A 22,999-nucleotide genomic window follows, 5' to 3' on the forward strand; every position below is an offset into this window, starting at 1 on the left:
GTGGATCCTCTCCATCAGGTATAGATCACTGCAGGATTATCACTGAGCTGCCACCAGCCTGGCTGAGGGGCTCTGCTGTGCCACCTTGTCCTGGCTGGGTCTGGAACAGGGTAACCTTCTTCTCGCAACGGCCACCCTGCACTTCCCCAGTACGACAGGGCTCTGAAATTACTATGTCTCAGACATATCTATGATAGAATCATAAAATTTTTTGATAAGTCCCTAATCCTTGGATTTGTCACAGAACTCTAAAAATTACATGTATCAGTACAACTCAAGCAAATACAGTGAAGATGCAGAACAGCTAGACTTTGGCTGTAATATCATAGTAGCACCATGATATTAGTCTATGACTATGTATGTATGTTTTTAAAGAAGGGGTACTGCTACACAGAATATAGTCAAATTGGGCTTCAGCTTTAGTAGACAGAAAACGTTAAGGTATGATTTTAAACCAGCTTGTGCCCCAAGTGTTGCCACTAAAAATGCCTGATAGCAAATGTATTGGGGTTGGAAGCAATGTCTAGAATTGACCTGATACATTTTAACTGGAAAGCTGCACAAGTCTAAGCCCTAATGACTACAGAACATTTCTCACAGGACTTTTTACTGAAAAATTACACTAAATGAGACAAGAGACTGAAAATCCTATCAATCCAAGCACTTTCACATCTCAAATTACTTGGAAAGAAAGAGCCAAAAGACCATCTTTACTTTGCATTATTGATCTTGCAATTCCTAAAAATTTGAGAAGCAGATACAGATTTAAAACAACTTTCATTTAGCAAGCAGCATTAAAATGGAACTTGTTAACTTTCCAAGTTACTTTCCTTTTCAGTCTCAGGGCTTAAATATAACAGCAGCTACTCTACTATCTGCTTAAAATTACAGTTTAGCAGACTCCGTCCCCAGTTTCCCCAATACCTGGCATCTAACATGAAAGCTACTCTGCCTCTGTGCTCTAGAAGGAAGAAGCCATTTAACTTTGGAAGATACATAGCAACTGCCTGTACAAATTCAGAAGTGAGAAGAGACTGGAATTCTTTTGATTTTTATGGAAGAAATGTGACTGTCTTTCCTAAGTGAAAGATTTTTACAAGCATGTAAGATACGGTATTTCAACTGCTGCTGGCATAATTCTGAAAAAACTCATTGGTCTTGATAGGAGAGAATATTGCTGTGAGCCTACAGCACTCAACTTCATTTCTGCCTCGTGAAGATAAGCATTTAGCTGTTTCTAGGTATCAAGACAGACTTTCCCTTACTCACCAGAACACACTGTTGGGAGTTCTATCCAGCTCCTAGAAGGTCTTACACAGTGAACAAAAGGTAAAACAAGGGACTTACTCACCTTGATACAAGTTGGCTTTAGTTATATACAAACAATTTTGGACCCAAAGACAGTGAGTGCCAGATTAATGCTTAAAATTGCTGTGAATGCTAAGTATCATTTTTTTCTCTCTGGAACTAGAGCCTGAATTTCAGGATATGTAGATGACATACGAATTTAACCATAGTGAAAAATAGTGTAAGGCCTAACATATTTAAAAGCCTTATTTATTGTTCAAATGCATAAAATGCTATTTATAATGTAATTAACATAATACATAATTAATCCAGGGATTTAAGTTTAAAATGTACAATTAATTGGTATAGAACACTAGCAAGAGGATTTTTTTTGCCACTGACAGTCACTTTATTTTGATGTTTTTGTTTCTGATGGATTTTCCCCAGTGTCCAGTGTCTTCAGCAATCTGAAAAGGCCAGCTGCTTCTCGTATCCGACTGAATTCAATGCAGAATGCTTGTACTTCTATAAACAAGTCCTGTACATTAATAATTTTGTTTCTGATTAAAGACTGAAGAAAGACACAAACAAGGCGGACCAGGCGGTTCTGAAACATAAGAGAGATGATTTAATAATCCAAATAAATGTTTGCAACCAAGTCAGTTAAAGGACTGTTGGCCCTCAGCACTACAAGTGAGGTGTTGCAGCAGTTATCGTGTTCCCAAGCTTTGTACATGCTGCCCCTTCCATTTCCCATACTACTACTGTCTTTTAAAAATTAACTGCTCTATAGTTCTTGTAGTTCTAGATGCAGGAGCCTTCTCAGGATTAATCCCATGCACAAATGAAGCACCACATCTACCTGTCCACTGCACTTAATTTATTATGTAATCTCTGAATAAAGGCAAAGAAGAGATAATAGCTGAAGATGATGTCAACATCTGAGTCTTGCTTAGTCTTATTTTCTACAACAGCCCCATAAAGAAAATTGAACAAATTTAATATCTTAAAATTTCTTATGACCACATCATCAAGGAACTCCAGATAGGAAGTGACATCAACCAAACTGATTCCAAGCTTCCTTCATGGAATGTGCTCTGTTGCTGAATCAGCAGGTAACCCTTTTGCTCTATATTAGAAAGAAAAACAATTCCAGGGACACCTAATCCAAGAACTCATGGCTCATTTCCTGCCTGATCCGGAGAAAAGACAGGATCTTAAAAGTGTTCCTTTTTCTTAAGAGCTACTTAGGCAACACCTTGAAGAGCACAACGGGAATTGGAAGTGAAAGCTTAGGAACTGGCACTTAAAGCTGTCATACATAAGTCCAGTCACCAACCATCTGTTTAACACAGAGCACATTTTTCAAGTCTTTATCATTAAAGTGCTCTCATACTTCACATTGTGAGAAAGAGGTGAACCCAAACCTTTCTCTAAAGGCAACTATGTATGTGAACAATGTTTATCAGACAGAACTGAAGGATGTGACAGATTAAGTGTCCAAAGCATTTCAGATTATTTGACACTGAAAATCAGATATCAGCTATTTTTCCAGGAACTGATCTTACTACTGCAAAATTTGCTACTTATAATGTGAGAATTCAGAGATTGAACATCTTATTTCCTTCATTGTGATCAAAAGGCATCACATGGTTTCTCTGCAACACAAATTAGTTACACGAATAACTTTAATAATCCAGGAACATGAAACTCGGCAAAAGAACAAATGCAAGATTACTGGCTGACTCCCAGCCTCTGAGGATCATTTCCAACAATAATTTTGTACCATGCTTTTTAAACAAAACATCTTGTGTCTCAGCTGCTGTGAAGCCCCATACACATAAAAAAATGTTAGATCTCACGCTCTGCATGCTGCTTAGTAATCAGTGTATGTTCCTTGACCCTCAGAGCTCTTTTTTGTCCCCTGTGTGCCTGAAGCACAGCTGCTATGTGCTCTCAGCAGCCCCTCTGAGCACAGTGTCCCATTCTGGGCATATTCTCAGCTGCAGCCCAGGTCTGCTGGTATTTTCCTAATCCACTACCAAATGAAATAGGCAGAGCTACTCAGCAGGTCACAGATCAAGTCACCCATGTGTGTCTGGCAGAACCACAAAGCAGAGAAGCATCAGCAGCCACCAAAAGAAAACACATGGTCAGTCATCATCAGAATGGGACTGAAAACAAGATGGGGGGGATTGCTCCTATCTAAGACCACATTGCAGCCATATCCTGTGCACTGCACACAACTTTCATTTCTGTAGCTGAAGGATACAATAGAGCTGGAGAAGGCACTAGAGGACACCAGAAAAGCTTAATGGGAAAGGAACAGTTGTCTTGCTGCAAGAGACTTAGGACACTGCAGTCCTTCAGTATGAAGAGGAAAAAGCTAAGGCAGGATTTAGGATTCAAAATGCCTTGGAGAAACTGAATACAGAACTGTTTTTCACCAGTGACATACCCAAGAAAAGTTCTACTGGGCACCTGGTGAAACCAACAGATCAGTTTAGGAGAGAAGGAAGTACCTCACACAGCATGTAAACAACTCTGAATCCCAGAAGTGTGTAAACCTCCTCAGTTTTTTTCTGACCCTCTCTAGTCAGGGATCCTTGGAGTGGCTACAACTTCCTCAAGTACCAGCATGCAAATATGACAGGCTTGAGAAGCAGAGAGTGTTAGGAAAAAAAGTGCCTTTGAAATAAAAAAGTAGTAAAACAGAATAACTTAATGCTATCAGCCTTATTAAAATCATAGCACATATTTCACAGAGCAATATATGGGGTACTTTTTCCTAACCACTTTATTGAAGCACTCACCTGCATATATTTGTCTTTAATCTGTTCACAGGTGGAGATACAATTGGAGATATAAAGATGAATAAATTCAGGTGGGAGATCAACTGCAGTAGTAAGCCTGTTCAAATAAAATATATTCAGTGGTTTATGAAGCCAGAAATCTAGTGTTTCTGTAGCAAAACAAATCGTATCAGTTAGACCTGTTATATGTATGTGTATATATATGTATGTATATATATATTCCTAGTTCTGTCATACAGAACTGATTTTTGACAGCTTCCAGATGTATTTCTAGTAATTTAAGTTTCTAAATTAAGAGTAAAAATTTTTAAAACTCTGAAAGTACAGAAGCTAAGTTAGATTGGTTTCTACTACATCTGACGTTTGAGTTGCCACTGCTTCTTAACCAAAAGAGCAACACAGCTCTCTTAAAGTAACAAAATGCACTAAATGGAGAACTGCCACAAGGTTACAACAGAATCTGACCAAAGTAACTCAAATCAGTCCTATTTCAAATAGTGAAAGGGGGACAATAGGAAAAAGGTGAAGGTTTTAGTTTCAAGTGGAGTTTCAATTTTTTATCTTATTTTCCTTAATGATCAGTGTCTCCCTGTTTGTACTGACAGTCACTTTGCAGTTTGTTGAAAGTTGTTCCTATGGTAGCTATGCTGTGGGAGAACCAGCATGCCTGACTGGTGGTGTAGCTCTCCTGGACACAGGTAAAAGCTCTTCTCTCACCACTCTTTCTCCATGTTGCAATCATCAGCCCCACTTCAGGGCAGTAACTGCTGTCAGTCTGCACCAGTAGGGAGGCATTTATTTCAAAACTGTTTATTTAATCAGAAGATATTTAAGATGCAATTCAACTCTGCTTCAAAGGGACTGCTGATTGATGCTTATTTGGTAGTTCACGTTCAGTAATTGCCAAGAAATGGAAGAAACTAAGTGGGAGAGATGTATTTCTGTAAATTTGTGGGAATTAGCTGTCTGAAAAGTATCCCCATTTAAGGGGCTAGCATTCTGTTAAGAAAATTGGTTGTACCTACCTGCAGAAATTATTCTCAATGAAAACAGAACGTGAATGTGCAGCAGGGCAGCTGTTTAACAACAGCACCTTTTGTTCACTTAAGCTGCATCAAGAATAGAAGTTGCAATTAAGCAGATTAGCCATGTGGCATTAACTGTTTGTGGAGGATTCCTACAATAACTGCCCTTTGTCCCACTATAGTCTTCTATCTCCCACACAGACATGCCTCAAGAAGGATAAAAATGAACGTTTCCAGATATCCTAATAAAACACAACTGCTCATTTTACATACTCAGTGAAACCTTATTTGATTTGAGATCATACTCACCGATTTACAACTTCCATTGAATGTAAGGACATGTCCATGTTGACCAAGACAGAAAAATACTCTGTTATTTGACTAGACTGCATTAGTTTCAGCAACATTTCTATAGCTACTAAAGGATTGTTTTCAACCAGGTCTGGCAATTTGGCAGGAGTGAGACCAATATGGTAAACAAGCTTGGGGTCCTTTTCTAGTTCTCCAAGGAGCTGTGAAAAAGAAAAAAAAATCCTCAGTTGATTTTTCCTCAACTATTCATGTTACTGCTTGAAAAAACTGTTATAATACATCTAAGATACACAAGAATGACAGCCCTTTAGATTTAGGCTTCTCTATTGAAAAGCGCTGGAGGGCTTCTTTAAAATTTTTATGTACAGGCAACTGTGTCCATAAAACCTATACTAATGCATTTAGGAGTCTCATCAGTGGGTGGCAAAGAAGGGAGTTAAAAAAATTCCATTATGAATTTTTTGATGAAAAAAAAAGAAAAAAAAGTTTCAGCTTCCTTTAGTTTCTTGTCCAGTAGAAGGAAATCTCAATTTCAAGTTCACTTGGCAGAAAGAGTAGTGCAAATAAAGTTTATTTTACAGTGCCAGCATAATGATTATGAAAAAAGCCTACTGAAATCAGGGGTAATACTATCAAATTGAGGGGGAAAAAATGTTGATATTTCTGCAGTAATTATTTATCAAAAACTTTCATAGAAACATAAGCAATTTAGTTACACAATGATTTTTCCACACAGAAAAATGTCGGTGCCACTCCTCATCAACTGTAACTAGATCAAGGCAATGGTATGAACATTATCTTCCTTATTCAGACAAACCCAAGTCAAAATCTTTGGATTTTTACAATTTAAAAGTTTCCCGAATCCAAACACAGATCAATTAAAGTGCTCAAACTTTTCTAAAACGCAGCAGTTAATAGCTTCTTAGAGAATCATTTTCGACAGGAAAGTGCATCATCCTTACCTGTGTTTGCTGTGGCGAAGTCAAAGGACTTTTAAAAGCCTTTGCCATTATTCTTTTTATCTCAACTCCAGTGCTGTTCTTAACACACATTGACTTATCCCACTGAATTGTGTGATCTGGCTCGATTGGATTTAGCCATGCCAATTCATCTTCACATATATGGAGTGGAGGCGGTGGTCGAATAAACTCTGGTCGAAAGTGACCTAAAAAAACAACAATAGGAAATGTTTTCTTAAGCTTTGGGTATTCAGTTCTGTATCAGTAAAAAACAGAAGACACCCCAAAAGCCCCTATGTCTTTAAGCTATTATAACACTGAGAACAGCATTACAATCCTATTTGCCTCCCAAAAAAACATCTACTTCTGATTTTTAGTGATACCATTACATCTGCCTATTTGTCCTCTTCAGATCACTGTGTTACTGATCCTGTGGTCTTTTTCCCTTCCACATTAACTGCTTCCCTGGGAGGTGTTACCAGCCAGTGTAGGGACTAGTGTCTATTGTTCAACAGATGACATGGGGCTTGAAGGTAGACTCCAGATTTCTAGAAGTCTGTAAATGTGACCACTAGAATCTGATCTAGAAACAGCCTGATGCAGTTTCACACTTCCACTCACCTTAATTTCCATTTCATGCTTTGAAAATATTTCTGAATTCCATTACATTTTATCTGAAGTATAATTACACAGTATGTAGGGAGTTACAGAAACAAAGATGTGAAAATGCACATACTTTCTATAGGAGGCTTTAATCCACTCACTAATGCTTCCGTAATCTGGGAAGCAACAGAGCTGTCAAAACCAGAGTTGGAAGAATCTGGGTCAGGATCGCTGAGAATGCTGGGGAAGCTGGCCTTGCTCTGTGTTGGCAACTCGGACTGACGTTCTGGAAGAAGAATATTAAACCATAAAATTGGAACAGAGATGCCTGGAATACTAAAAGCAGTGAGAAACAAGCAGCTTTAGAAAAGAACTGGCTTTAAAAAAACCCCAGTAGATAATATCAACATGAAATTTAGTACAGTCAGGCAGTCAGCAGTCTGAGTGCCAGCTGACAGCCAAGGACAGAGGGTATGCAGCAAGGATAAAGAAGAAATAGATGTTAATCTGAAACGTAGTCTTGGCCTTAGAAAAGGCACATAACTGATGTAATCTACATCTAAAAGCAGCACATTAGTAGGTTCCCATGCTGCTACTCAAAGAGTCCATATGTTGTATCTAGTTTTGTAATCATTTCTCAGAGAAGGAAAGTGAAAGATCTACCCTGATCCATTTAGAGACAATAATGGTCATACTAGACCTGAAGTCAGCTATTCAAATTTACCGTACACATTTCTGTGGCATTGCCTGAGCTCCTTCTACATTCACTGTCAAGACAGAATCAGTGCTTTAGTAGTAAACAATGAAGTTTTAATGGTTACCTGATTTTACAGACATCATCATTAAAGCAAACCTGAAAGGAGCTAAAATCATCCCTTTAGAGGCCAAATTACAGAACATAAACAAGTTACAGAAAAATAATACTAAGGTTAGTGTACATACAGCTGAAGACTTTGAACAAATTGGCCAAAAAGGAAAATGTGGGACACATTGCTTTCATTATCAGATTTTTATGTGCCTTTCTGTCAATAATCTATTGCTCTTCTGTATCTGGAGACTTCATGGCTGATCTTCTGTGTTCTCTGTACCATTTTCGGAGATTCTGTTTTCCATTGCTTTGGCAAAGAAAACTCCAAAGGACAAAAAGCAGAAAAATCCCGTCTACAGAATACCACTTTACATTCCTCTCCCCACCCTGTTAACAGAGAACACTAAGCAGCAGATTATGCCTTAAGCAATCTGAAGTTCAAAATTGCTGGTACCACACAAGAAATCCCCTGAAAAAGTTCCAAATGAAACTAAACACCACTCCATTTCCTGGCTAATTGAGTGAGTGCTATCATATTTTGTGTACCCTAACACTTCTAAGCAAAGTGCGCTTGCTCCTTTTTGTGCAATCATGTTGACCCTTCCCAGCTGCCCACACACACACACAAACTATTTCATATTATTTCAAACAAATCTGCAAGAGATGCCCAAAACTGTGAGTGGTAAGAGCATCATGTGAACAAAGTTGTTAAATTTTTTTGGCTTTCTGTCCTACTTTATCCAACTATTTCAGATAATGCAAACATGTGCATTTATGCTCACTGAAGCAGCACAGCAGGGTATATTTTTCTATTAAAGGCAACAACTACAATATTTTTCAGCTACTTAAAAAAAAACCCTCTTTTAAGGCAAAGTCCAAATGAGCTGGTTTATAAAATATATTTTCTACCTAAGCAACTATTTCAAACTTCATCTCATGAGTATTTTCATTTAGCCCCTGAACAGAAGGGTTGATTTAACAAAAGTATAGGAATGGGGGAGAGGCATTGGGTGTCCTTTTTCTATCTTTTCATTTATAGTCTAGAACTTAAATCCATCTGTCATGGGTTTGTCATGGGTTTGTTTGTAACCTCATAATCTGAAATTACTAGTGATGTTCAATAAGATGATTAGTGATGTTTCACTTCACTGATTTGAGAAGCCTGCCTGAGCCCTCAGTTATATGCACTGAAGTTCAGAAGTTCAAACTCACTGCTTCAAGAAAAAGGGCTGCATCAACAGCTTCAGGTAAGCAGAATAATTTCTGCTTACTGTGATTAAACAGAAACTAATACAGCATCTTCAACTAAGACATTTAAATTTTACAAAACTAAACTGAAAACAAATCCTTAGGTTCCTTTACGGAGCTTATTATTTTATTTTTACAGGTAAAAAGAAACTTTCTTTGATTCTTATAGAGAGCTCGACAAAGTATTAAAACCTTTACTTTCATCAGGTCAGTTACTCCCCCATCAAATAAGGGTTAGCAGACAAACACTGAGGAACACTTGGCCAGGAGACCCATCCCTGCAGCTAGGAGAAAATTACTTTTTTGATAGGCCATTACACCAGATGAACAAAAACATATTGTAGGGCAGAAGCAAAGTTTGAATTAGCTCTCTGCAGACCAAAGGGAAGAGAGAACAGAACAAGTGTTAATACTCATGCCCAAGATGCTCAATTCCAGCATTCTATTTTTTTAAGGGGTGGTGGTGGTGGTGGTAAACCTTAAAACCAAAAAGAAAATAAAAAATAGAAAATCCACCTTAGAGTTGCAAATAAACTGTCACAGTGAGCTCAGATTCAGAGGATAAGTGTTTTCATTTTCTTTATAAAAAATGATTGGGAAAGATAAACTGATAGAAAAAAATTGCATGCTTTCTAAATTATTTAATTTGATTTTGCAGTAATGTGCTAAAGCAAGTCAAAATCATCCTGCTCTGAACAGCCCTGAACTCATCTCAAGGACCATACTTCTGAAAAGCTACCAAGCGTTATAGCTGTGACATTCTGTACGTCCTGGGGAAAGGATGTAAACAAAACATCTCAAACATTGCATCTTAGTGTCATCATCCTGCACCAGCTTCATCCTGTATATTGAATCATCTGGAGAAATATACTGAAGACTACTGAAAAAATCACAGACTTTCCAAAACACAACAAACAGAAGAAACATCATCATTTTAAAACAAAATTTATCTTCTAAGAAAGTGATTAGAAAGCAGACAGTTATTCTGGGGACCTACAGCAAGAAGTCTGAGAAAGACAGCACAGAGCTTTTTCAGATGCAACTGGTTTTGTTACATAACTTCTACAGCTGCTTGTAAGCAACTGTGCACATTTACTGGATTATGTAAACAATGATATAAATTTTATACAAGCACCATTAATGACTTTGTATTCTACTTTCAACCATCATTATCTTCTATTTTAAAGTATGTGGCCTAGAGCACACATTCACCAAACCACAGTTTTGAGGTTGCCCAGAGAAGCTGTGAATCCCCATCCATGGAAATGTCCAAGTCCAGGCTGGATGGGGCTTTGAACAACCTGGTCTGTTGGAAGGTGTTCATGCCCACAGTGGGTGAAGGAGGAAGCAGATGATTTTTATGGTCTTTTCGAACCCAACCCATTCTGTGATTCAATTATTTCATCTTTAATGAGAACAAACTATTCAGAAGGCAAACACAGCATCAAGGGGAAAACAAATAAAAGCACCTTGAGGCTTCTTAAGGCATCACATATGCCTTGCACTAAAAATGACAAGTTACCGGAGCAAAATTTTAATTTGCTAATTTGTATTCTACAAAATACAGACAGGATGAACACAAGAAGGACCAGAAAAGTTTGTCTCACAATGGCATGTTAAGGTGTTCAATTTGCATTTTCAAATTATCCCAGTCTGGAAATAGCAGCTAAGGAGGACCTCACAAGACATTTGTAGAATGTGAATAAGGGACTGTGAATAATACCACAGCATTACCAGCCAATGTCAGAGTCCACAGAAAAAAAATAACAATACCAAGATAAAAGTGCAGGACAGAAAATATAAATGAATATAAATGGTGCCCAACCAGGGCAATAAATCACGTTGTACAGATACAGAACTGGAATGCTCAGTTTTCAAGCAAGCAGGCCTACTGCAACATACCGAGGGAAAAAGGATTTTTTTTTTGTGTGTGTTTAAACTGGTTCCTTGTTCCCAACAATATATAATATTTCATCTTCACTCCAGATGTGACATGAACAGTCATGTCCCTCCTCCTGTTCTCCTGTCAAAGGATAAGCATCACACTGCTTTTCTATTCAATCTAGTAAAACTGGATTCCAGCTCTTGAGCTAACACTGCAAGGCTTAACTTTGCAATAAACCGAAGATATAATTGCAATAGTCAATTTTCCAGGTACAGCTGAAGTACTGGTATGTAATAGTAGCATGACAGTTATGCTTGTTCTCTCATAAAAGAAATACTGCAGAGGGTGCAAAGGGATGAAAATACAAAAAAAAAAAAACTGCAAAAAATAACTAAAACAAAGCAAACAAACAAAAAAAAAACCCACCATGAACATCCCCCCACCCTAAAAAAAACTCCTCATAGCTTTAGATGAAAATCTTCCTATACTTGCAAAATATTCTTCTCTTTAAGGTAATTACATATATGCTTAAAAAACTACTTGTTAAGGAGGATAAAAGCATTAGGATGCAATTTCTGCCGTAAGTTTCTCTAAGTGCTTGAACATAGGCTTGAAGACCCCAAAGCATAGTTCAAACTCTTTCATATTCAGGTCAGACAGGTGTTTCTCAGGTAGCCCACAGTCACGTTCCAATGGGAGCTTCCATTCCTAAGAGCACCACAGCCACAAACCTTCCTTACCTGCTAATGCCAGCTGCAGCCCACTGATGTCCACTGACTGGGCCATGTTCCCCACATCCATCGCAGCGATCTGCCGAGGAGTCTTCTTGAACAGCTCTCTAGGAGGGGCCAACATCAGTTGTGAAAGAAAGAATTTTTCTGGAGGAGTTATGGGAGGTAAAAAGCCTGTGGAGACACAGTGAAAAACAATCCATGGTTTTTAATGTAGGAGCATTAACAGTTTCCATGTTTTTCCTGTATAACAAGCAAAACTAAGACAAATTGATCTATTATTTATGGCAAGGTAGGTGCAGGTGGAGAGTCTGTGTGACACACACAGAACTGTTTTAATGCAAAATACAGCACTACGTGATCAGTATTACACATCATGACAGCCACAGCTGATGCTAAGTCACTCGTGCTAGTTCATTCACACAATTTCCAATGCAGACAAAAAGTGAGCTATTTAGTATGACCTGACATTGCAATTCACAGAATCGAGACTGGCCTGGGTTGGAAAGGACCTTAAGGACTATCTAGTTCCCACCCTCTGCCATGGGCACCACCTCCCTGGACAGACCATTCCAATGTCTAATCACTCTTTCTGTGAAGAGCTCCCTAATCCAACCTAAACCTCCCGTGGCTCAGCTTTACACTATGTCCTCTTGTCCTGTCGCTGGTTGCTTGGGAGACCCCCACCTGGCTACAGCCTCCTTTCAGGCGGTTGTAGAGAGCAAAAAGTGACCGAGCCTCCTCCTCTCCAGGCTAAACAGTCTCTATAACAACCCTCAGGCAGTTGTAGAAGAGCTATGAGGTCCAAGTAAGCGGCCTGGCTGACACCAATCCCAGAGAAGGCTGGCCGCGCAGGATTCGCACCGCTTTCTCCAGGAGGGCTCCAGCGCCGCCCCGCCTGCCCCGCTCCCCGCCGCGCCGGGACACACCTGAGAGCGGGGTGCGCTCCGCCTCGTCGCCGCCGCGCTCGGGCGCGGGGTTGAGGAGGTGGGCGAAGACGGCGGCGAAGGGGTTGGCGGCGAGGGGCTCGGTGCGGTACATCTCCCAGAGGAGGTAGAGCGCGGTGAGGCGCTGCGCGGGGCTGGGCAGCAGGTCGGGCTGCTGCAGCAGCAGGACGAGCACGGAGCCCAGCCGGAAGTGCTCGGCCTTCCCGAAGTAGTGGTGGAAGGCGCTGGAGAGCCCCTCGAAGGTGCTGCCGCCCGCCTCCTCCGACACGATGCTCAGCAGGCTCGACAGCTCCTTCGGCGACAGGCTCATCCTGCCGCCCGCCGCCGCCTCGCCCGCCTCCGCTGCCCCCTGCGTGCCGGGCGCCGGGCTGCCCCCGCCCCCGGGCATCCGACCGCGACCGCCGCCGCTCCGGCCCCGGCGCTCCCCGCCGGCCGCGCTTTACGGCGCTGCCGCGAAAGGCGCCGGCGGCGTTCCGGCCCGGGCTGCGGGGCGGCGCGCGCGGCCGAGGAGGGCCGGGATTGGTCCGGGCCGCCCGACGGGGGCGGGCCATTGGTCCGGGCAGCGGCTGCGCGCGCTCCCGCGCGGCCGGCAGGGGGCGCGCGGCGCTGGCTGCGCCGCCCCCGTGCCGGGCGGGGGCGGCGCGATGGCGGCGGGGCCGCGCCGGGAGCCTGCGCCTCCCGGGCCGGGGCTGCTCCCGGCCGCGGCGGGGCCCCCGCGCCGCCTCCCGCGCTCTGCCCGGCTGTGGGGCCGGGGGTGTTCTCGTGGCCGAGGAACACGTCGTGGGCGTGCCGTTTAACGGCGCAGCAGTTACACCGCGGATTGGGTCCATTGAAGGGTCTGGAGCTCAGGTTCTATGAGGAACAGCTGAGGCCGCTGGGGTTGTTGAACCTGGAGAAAAGGAGGCTCAGCGGGGATCTTGACACTTTCTACAACCGCCTGAAAGGAGGTTGTATCCCGGTGAGGGCCAGACTCTTTTCTCAGGTAACCAGCAACAGGAGGAGAGGACACAGCCTCAAGATGCACCAGGGGAGGTTTAGGTTGGACATTAGGGATTTCTTCACAATAAGGGTGATTAGACATTGGAATGGGCTGCCCAGGGAAGTGGCAGAGTCACTATCCTTGGAAGTATTTAATCGTGCCCCTGTGTAGTTGACAAGGTGGTGTGCAGTCACAGGTTGGATTCAATGATCTCGGAAATCCTTTCCCTCTAATTGATTCTGAAGGGATTATGTTCATCCATATCTTCCATGGTCCAGTGCAGTTGAGAATACCCACTTTGGTGGTGGGGCTCTCAGCAGAGCTGGAGGGTGGTGAGCTGCAGTAATGTGTGTCTGGGAGTCAGGGATTGAAGCACATCCATATGAAATGTGATGATCTGTTTCATTGGCTTATCCTGTGGAAGTACATCTCATGGGACAGCAAGTCACTGGCTTAACCAGAAGAAGTGCTGAGGTCATGGCTTGGAGGAAGGGCTTTCTGTGGAATATGCTGAGAAGACCATAGGAAGTCCTGAGAGCAGGCACTGATTCTTCTATTATAGTACTCCTCCCAAGTCACCCAGCCCTAAGGATCTTGGCTTTCCAGACAGCAATACATGTGTAAGAGCTTGGATTCATCTTCTAAAGTAATATAAACTGAAAACTTGTGTTCTGCATATAGACCAAGTAATGGAGGTGTTCCCTATTTCACATTTCTGATGGGAAAGAAACCCAGATCTCAGAGGTGTAAAGGATTCATGTGCATACAGAGCTGTTAAAAAAGGATGGGTCTGTGCGGAAAACAAGGTCTACAGCCAGGCAAGGCAAGATCTGAAAGCCTTGCTGATAGAGCAGTTACCAGCAGACTGGATCACAGCGAGAAGTCTGCTTGCAGCATATGCTGCTAGAAGAGTAAAGCAGATGGAAGAGGATGCCAGTGAGCTCCCTGACCTGGCCAGGTTATTCAAGGAAACAAAGCATTATTTGGAAGTTTAGGCCAATTTAGAGTTTACTAACAACTGCAACAATTACTTTAATTGTAAGATTTAGGAAGAAGATGAAAGCATTGCAAATAGCTGGGGAAGTAAACTATGTATGTGTGTGGTAGAGCTACATGGAAAACTTGGGAAAGCACAGGCCTCAGACCAACCAGCAGGTTTTCTGTTTCGGTTGTGCTGACAAAAGTTGCATTTGTTAATTTTTGGCATGAAGTTTATGGATAGAAATGATCACATCTAAAATTGTGCCTTATATTGAGGGATGGCTTGCTGGGTGGATTAGCATGTAAACAAACCTTTGATGCTTTTGTCCAGGTGGTCTTTTTTGTATAGCCTGTTCCTAATAACAAACTCTGCTGAAGACAGCAGAGCTAAAAGAAGAAACATGTTTAGAAAGAGAAAGCTGCTTCTTCTTTTCCTATATATTTCAGAATCATAATTCACTCTTTGATATTGTGCTTACTGGAATAGTGGATGCAGAACTGCAGAAATGGACTTTAGAGAAATAAAAAGTTTCCCTGATGACTGAGATAGCAAAAAATTATATTACTCAAATGTGTTCACTAATGCAGCCATATGGAAGCATTCAATGCAAATTAAAAGGTTTTGTCAGAACAGGAAAGCTAACAATTCAGAAGATGGAATACTTAATAGGAAGTGGGATAGGCACAAGCATCAGTTGATGAAGGGAATTTTGAAGTCACAAAGATTAAAACAGATTACCATTTCAGGGTAGGAAAAACCTTAATCAAAAAAAAAAAAGAGGGTAAAATGCTCTTGGGACAGGAAGGAAGTGTAGTAAGCAAAATAGTGTTTCTGTGACTGCACAGGGCACTGTATTTTGTGTACACATGGGTGTTGGACATTCTTGGGCTCAAAACTTGTGTAATGAAGAAGCAAGAGTGTGTGGTACTAGTGCAGACTCAAATAAAAGGAATTCTTGGCCAGATCTGAAATGGATTGCATTACACTCAGGGAGGAAGGCTGGAACCCCAGCTCCCGTGGTGGGCCAGGGGGGTCAATTCTGCAGGAGATGTCTCAGTGCAGCACAGTCTCATGGTATAAAAGGAAGACTTCAGTTTTCTCCCTTTGCAGAACAACACCTCTGGGTGCAGGCTGAGCATATTCCATTTCTTTTAGATGGCCTATGGAATAGCTATTAAATGGTCAATACAAGCATAAAATACACCCGTCGTTTTTCATGTTTGACTTTAAGGAAGAACCTCAGTAAAAATCAAGCTTTGAGTTCCCAAAGAGGAATAAAGAGATTGGGGCTGTACTTAAATTTCTGATTCTCGGCCCCCTTGTGTAACCCTGTTCTGTTGGCTCAAACACGTTAATACATATTAGCCCAGAAACAGATCCCAGACTCAAAGTGACACAGGCAATCTAGTTTGACAGGTTACCCTTTGCAAATACAAATGAACCTTTAAAAAATTATTTGGCTGTTAGAATGCAATTGATGTAGTATTTAAAAGAACATCAGCTTTTGATGAATTGTAACTGGAAAATTAGATTCACAACCAAAGGAGTACAGTCAGATTTGATTTCCTGAGCTAAGGGCAAGGTTATGCAATTTAACTGTAGGAGTTCTCTTTCCTTCTTAAAATTTATGATATTATTTACTACTGTATTTTATATTGTTTACTGTTGTATTTTAGATGACACATAAGAAACACAGACTACATTTCAGATACTATAAAAAAAATCCTAATGAAGGATAGATAGAAAAAGACAACATTTGGAAGGAGCAATAAAAGTATTAAGGAACTATCCAGCCAGTATTTTAGTTTCTTCTAGCAAAGAGGCTGAATACTCAGGAAACAACTCCCAACAGCCTATCTTTTATCCCCGCAGTTCATTTAGGAAGGACACAGTAGGAAGGAATTAAATCACACCTTAAAGTCCAAGGGTGAATTAAAGCACTTCCAGATTGTTCTGTTTATTCTCATGAGAATTCTCTCTTGTACACAAATTCCTTTCCATGGTAGTTAAAGTGACCCATCCTGTCTACAGTGTATTTTAAATAGCAGCATATCAGAGAAAGGAAGGAGAATATGCATTTTGTGTACATCTCTTTATGTGTATCTTTCTAGCAACAGTTAAATGTTTTCTTCCTAGTTCATCTTTTCAATTCAAAATACAAGGCAGGACCACCAATACAGAAACAGATTTTGTTATTCCTGGAGTCATCAACAATATTGGCATGCTAACAATGCCTAAAAGTCTTCCTGAGTAACTGTATGAGAACACATCTTCACTTGTTAGTCAGCTCTCTAAGCTGCCAAGGTATCTTGGATACAGCTTGAAAAGCACTTAAGAAACACCAAAAATATCATTGCATGAACGGCTTCGTAAGTGCTGAATACTGAATGGCTTAGAAATAAACATGGTCATTGCTGAATTCTTTAACTACTGCAAGTTTTTGTGAGGTCTCTTCATTTTAAACCACACGTGTTCACACAAATTAATGTTAGTCCACTCTTGATTCTTTGAGTGTTAGATGCTCCCAGAAGAGACAGAGCTTTGGCCCAACTAGATTTATGGTAAAACTCCAACAGGGACATATTGGCACATAAAAGCAGCATACAGTATGGCTATTTGCATATGTGTCTTCGGATAGACTTCTTCTGATAAGGAAACCCTCTCCTGATCACTGAGAAAAAACGCTTTTTCCTCTAAAAACTGTTTGAAGCAAAATAATATTCTCATTTGTCCTTTTTTTCTTGCTCTTTTTTTCAGATGGGATTATTAAAAAATCTATTTGTAATTTGAAAATATCTAAGCACATGTTCTGTGTAGAAACATTCAGTCTGTGCATTGCTTGGGAAGTCTTCACTGTGAACTTTAATTTGAGCACTCAGCATTTTTAATTTGAGCTATGCAATTGCATATCTGATACACATGGAACTATTTCCGTTCCCTGACTCCATTATTTGATTTATGCCTTATGGTTCTGTTTTCATCCAAAATCAATTTCAGTAGAATCTTTACTTATGCAGATAAAATTGCAGGAGGAAGTGCTTTATGTTTAAGCTACAAATTTGAAATCCACCTTCTGAAAGAATATTCAATAATTCTGAACTGATTAGAAAGCTCTTGTCCAGGAAGTGTGAGATTCAGGTTTTCTTAATCTCCCTACAGGGGTTTAAACTCCAGCCCAGACTATGGCTATTAGGAGTAGAGGGGAGTGTTTATCTCCTTTGGCTGAAGTTATTTTGCTTTGTTTGCAGGCACTAAAGATTCACCACAAGAGGAAGGGAGAAAAAGTAGGATCTGATGGATTTAATGGAGTGTAACATTCAGGATGGTGGGTGGTCTGTGTTGTAGTCCATCTCCAGAAAAAAAGGCAAATGTGCACTATAGCAAGGTGTGAAAGCATAAAAATACATGTGTAAAGGGACTAGAAATCTGTTTCCCCTCTTGCCCACTTAAATTCCCAGCCATTGGGAGAGTCACTTCTTCCCAGTCTTTCCCTTTAGAAAGAAAATTTTAAAATATAGTAAGGAATCTCTCTTAGTCTCATATGCATACTTTCATATGGCAATATACTTTCAGTGGCACAGCTTCACACATTTGCCTGTATCCTGAGTTCCATGTCATTCATTTTCTCATGTTCACGTATGTTTTTAACACCCAGTGAGCTCTTTCAAGGGCTTTCTATCCCAGTGCTTACAAAGTTTCTCTTTTGCCTTTTATTTGCTTTTAAGTATGTTGCACATTCTCAAAGTGTCTTGTTATTCATCCCATCTCCTGGTTTATGCTGAAAGCTTTTAAATGTGTTTTAATGATGCATAATAGCAATATAATGAGCCTAATAGCATGCTATTGATTTTCATTTGAAACACTGACATTTGAACATTTCAATAGCCTTTTAACAGTGTGTATATTTAATGTGATTCAAAGACAAGGCAAATGCAACACAATATGTCTCTACTAAAAAATGTCACATTCTCTATTTCCTGACCCTCTTTCCCCCCTCTCTTGCAATCTTTTTGGCAATCATCCACATTGGAAATATGTAATTTTCAGTGTTTTTAAAAAAGTAATAATACTACTAATAGTTTGATTTTCTCATGCCATAATACTTGGTACAAGAAAATAAAAGGGAAAACCACAACATTTCAGTGTCCAGACACAGCTTTGCTTATCTGTTCTGATCACAATGAAGATATCAATGATCCACATCCAGTGAGTGCTGCCAGAGAACGCAATGAGTTAACTCTGGACTGAACTGCCCAAGGGTACCCTCTAGACAGTTTTCACCCTCACTTGGTGAACTAAGAAACACAAAAAGAAAAATGCCGTCAGCAAACATACACATCAGCATAAGAGAGCAGCTGCCTTTTGATGAATAACTCAGTAGTTAAATCATATGAAGAGTTTTGTTTCCAGGAGAGGTTTCTGAAAGGTCAACAAGCAAGATGGCAAGATGTGAAGCAGCCATATACTGTCCTGGCCAGCCTGTGTGTGTGGCTACTTGGACATAAACTAAGAGCAGCAACATATTGCCAGGCTCTACTGGCAATATGTTTTCCTAGTGTTATATGTAAATACCTTCATTTTCCAGTACTGTGGCATGTTTTTTTCAGAGACTGTTTATCAAAAATGAATACAGGTCAAGTCTGTATCATTACACATTACCCTTCTATCTTTTCACAGCATCATTCATATTCTTTGCCCATCAATCATCTGCACAGCACCATAAATATGCATGACGCTGTCACGATTTCAGGAAATACAGCTCTGCTCTGTGGGTTGGTTGAACATAAGGTAATAGGTAAAGAAAGAGAGAAAATCAAAGGACCAGGGAAACAAGGAAGGCCTATGCTTTTGTGAGGTCTTCAGTTTGCTTGCCTCCCCAATGTATATCTTTTAGTTTGTAGCCACATCAAATAAGAGGATCATCTGACAAGTCATGACTCAGACCTCATTGCAATTGCATATAATTAAACAGGGGTTTTGCTATCAAGCTTAAAAAAATCAGCTACTTTCATTATCATTTTGTTCACATGTTTTTTCAATCCTGTGGTTTTCTTTCAAGAAGATGATGGAAGTAAGATCAGGAGCAAAATTTCTGAGAATATGTAAGTGATTTTGAAGTCTGAAGTGCTTTTTGAATTATTAGTAATTCCCAGGATGCACCTTAGACTGAAATTATGATACACAATTTTCAGAGGTTACCTAAAAATTCAAAACTGTTTATCAAATAAGGTACCTAAGACAGGCATATTTTGTTGTTAAAATGTAAGTTAAGCTCTATTTGTACCCATACCAGAGACTATTTTAACTAGAAAAATAAATGAGCAAGAAAACCATCTTAGTGTACCTTGCATAGGTGGTGATATTAGTAAGTAACTCTGCTAAAAGCAGTAGAGTGGGCCATGGATATTAAACCAGTCAGAGAAGAAATCTCTTATGCATATAGTTGAAAACAGAAGAAATTACTGTTACCTTTTATTTAAGATAAGTCACATGAACAGTCTCCAGAAGAAACAAATTCTCTTGGCTGATGGTGGAGGGACTGTAGAATGATGACCTCAGACATCTAAGTTTTGACCTCTAAGTTAGGAGATCAATCCCATCCCCTGGAGAAGCAAGATCAAGTTTGACACCAAGCTGAGGTTTAACTCCTGGTCAGAGCCCCAGTCATACCTGCAGGCAAGATACTCGCTCCTTCTCTAATTTTCCAATGGTGTGTTGCATCCCTTTTCCCCAGACTGTGCTGATTTTTCATATTTTAAACTTAAATTCTCCAGGATGAGGACTGCCTCTAGTGACAGTCCTCAGTACAGCAATTTATAGGACTGTGCAGTATCCCTTCAATGGAAATTCTGGCATGTCTCAGGAAGAAGGGGCTTCCATGCATAGGCAGTGGAAGCAAAAACTAATGGGTAGTGCAAAAACAAAGGGGTTGTAAAATACAACTGCTTCTTTCTGCCCACCTGCCCTGGGGGAAGTCTCCTGTGGCTCCTGCTTGTTGGCACTTGTGTCTTGCAACAATCAGAAGTTTCTAGAGGATGTGGAACTACTTTGTTCCCTGTCTATTAAGCATGACTATAAAAGCCCAAGTCCCCAGTGCTGCCAGTTCAGTGAAACTGAAAGGTAATAAATTCAAATCTCACAAACAAAAAGCATTTTATATACAGCATGTGTATAAAGAATTTACTACTACAGACTGTCACAGAGAGCATGGTTGTAAGGAAGCCTATGACATTTTCAAAGATAACAAAATATCTAGAGTAAATTCAGGAAAGGAGAAATTTAGAAGGTGCATAAGTGCTTCTTCATCTTACACAATCTCTTAATGATGGATGAAACCTTTTTGGGGGTTATTTTCTCTGTTGTAACTTGTCTTGGTCACCATCAGACAGGAATTTCTAGACCATAAATCTTAACAAATATACCAATTCTTATGTTGCTCACTTACACCTGAGAGAGTCTGCTGACCATAAAGTACACCAAGGATTTGACCTAAAGCACATCATCCATCACTGATGCAGTAAAACTGCATGCATTCTGTGAGGCTCTGAAAAATTGCCCAACAGGCAGTTGGTTTGCAGGGCAGAGATGTGTACTCTTGGGTAATGTGGCATTGGTGTACAAGGTCCTGCATTCATTGCTCTGCTCTCATTTGCCTAAAAGAATCCCAGATTGTGCAACTCACACACCTCCTGCTCTTCCTTTTAATTCTTTGCTCAAAATTCAGTGCAAACTTCCTTTCTCATCCTGACTATTTATAAGTATACATAGAAACAAATGTTTTGTAAAGATGTAAGAGACATTCTTCTTTATTCTCAGGGGCAAATAAAACCTTTTAATTTTAGCCCAGTTTCCTAAGGAAATGAGACTGATGCAATCACATTGTCTATTTGTCTGTCTATCAAATTGGCGCCCTTCCCCCCCTTCCCTCCCCCCATCAACTTCTGACCATTAATTTCTTTCAGCCAGATCTGAAAGAAATGCAAAATTCTTTCAAAAGTGTTAAATGCACACGAGTTTTATGAAAATCAGTGGGTGGGCCAGAGGGGAGATCTTGTCAGTTCCCTCATGGGCGAAGTCAGTTCTGGCTGAATTCAGTGGGTGGGCAGCAAAGGGCTGTCACCTTAGGCATAGCTGTAACACCACATGATGCCCATTGTCCCCTGAAGGTAGAAGAACAGGAGTCACTGGGGTGGGAGTTCAGAGGTACTTCTGGAGAGGCTCTCCTGGGTACTTGGCAATATTTCAGGGGTGGGGAGAGATAACGTGGCAAAGGGGAAAGGAAGGGAATGAATGGGATTGTGGGACTTGTGGGATGCAGAGGGCAGAGCACACTTTAGGATTTTCTTTATACTCCAAAGGGGCTGAATGTTAAGGTCATATTCTGGGGAGCTTCTCAGTGGTGGCTCAAGGAACATGGTGAAAAAGAAATGCAAAGCCTGTGCTAGAGAAGGGGACACGAAAAGCAGTTTTGGTTTTCAGACAGCTTCTCCAACTTAGTCTGACATCTACTAATGCCTTCCTAACATCTTTACTGTGATGCTTGAGATTTATTTTAATGGAGAAACTGGTAAGATCATTTAAGAGACCAAGCTTCCGTAAGTTCCTCCCTACTCACTAATATGCTGGCCAGCAGATAACATTTAAACAGTCTCTTGTTATAGGTCTGGGAAGTAGCTTCTTCTGTTAGGGAATTCCAGCAAGTCAATACTGTAAAAATACATTTAAAACACTATTGGTGACATGCCTTTACTTCATTTGTCCTACCCTTCCTCACAAAACCCCAGCTACTTGTTTGCCAAATTCTTTCAAGCTTAAATCGGAAGAACCTGAGTCTGGAGTCTGCAAGGGATTCAGAACAGGTTAATGGATAAAGATGAGATAAAGTTAAAAAAAACAGTGACTGTATTCTGTTGAGCAAAGTAAATAAGAACATTCTCTTCTCCCATTTCCACTTCACCAAAAAAAAAAAAAAATTACAGTCTTAGATAAGATGACAAAGCAAGAATCTGTTGGAGTGGGTGTGTGGGGGGGTGGTGGGCAGGGAAAGAGAGGGATAAAGGTTTCTGTTCTCCTGCAGGTGCTTACTGATTTTGGGCACAAGTCCAAATTTTTTAACATGCAGTTGGACTTGGAGTTCATGGGAAAGAAAGAAGAGTCAAGGACTACCTACAGCACGAACATCTTCCTGTCACACTCACAAAGTGTGTGGTGCACACAAACGTGCCACCTGTAGTGCAGAGGTAGAGGTACTTGGCAGTATTTCAGAGGTGGGAAGACAGAGGTGTGACATCCTTGTGGCATCCTTGATTTCTCTTGCTGACCCTGCCTATCTCGAAACATTTATATTCTTAATTGATGCCCTCACAGAAGGTGTGAGGGTGCAGAGTGCTGTTAACACAAATGGCCTAGAATACACAGAT

The 22,999-nt window shown here is 40.6% G+C and overlaps 1 protein-coding gene across 1 annotated transcript; it reads right to left on the bottom strand.

Moving 5' to 3' along the window:
* Positions 1–1,538: 1,538 nt before the first annotated feature.
* On the bottom strand, positions 1,539–13,028 carry CNOT11 (CCR4-NOT transcription complex subunit 11). Its single transcript, XM_053935705.1, has 7 exons — positions 12,601–13,028; positions 11,681–11,845; positions 7,133–7,285; positions 6,400–6,602; positions 5,435–5,637; positions 4,101–4,197; positions 1,539–1,894 (listed from the first exon to the last, which is right to left on the bottom strand). The coding sequence occupies exons 1-7, from the start codon at positions 13,004–13,006 to the stop codon at positions 1,697–1,699; spliced, it is 1,425 nt and encodes a 474-aa protein (XP_053791680.1). The 5' UTR covers positions 13,007–13,028; the 3' UTR covers positions 1,539–1,696.
* Positions 13,029–22,999: the final 9,971 nt, after the last annotated feature.

The sequence above is a fragment of the Vidua chalybeata genome, chromosome 2, assembly GCF_026979565.1.
Source record: "Vidua chalybeata isolate OUT-0048 chromosome 2, bVidCha1 merged haplotype, whole genome shotgun sequence".
Lineage (NCBI taxonomy): Eukaryota > Metazoa > Chordata > Aves > Passeriformes > Viduidae > Vidua > Vidua chalybeata.

Bases quoted from the DNA above. Each gene is read 5' to 3' on its own strand.
- CNOT11 (XM_053935705.1), bottom strand. From the start codon at position 13,006: ATGCCCGGGGGCGGGGGCAGCCCGGCGCCCGGCACGCAGGGGGCAGCG. The intron at 5,638-6,399 runs GTAAGGATGATG...TCTTTTTCACAG, and splicing joins CTTCGCCACAGCAAACACAG to CTCCTTGGAGAACTAGAAAA. The intron at 1,895-4,100 runs GTGAGTGCTTCA...CTTATGTTTCAG, and splicing joins TTAAAGACAAATATATGCAG to AACCGCCTGGTCCGCCTTGT.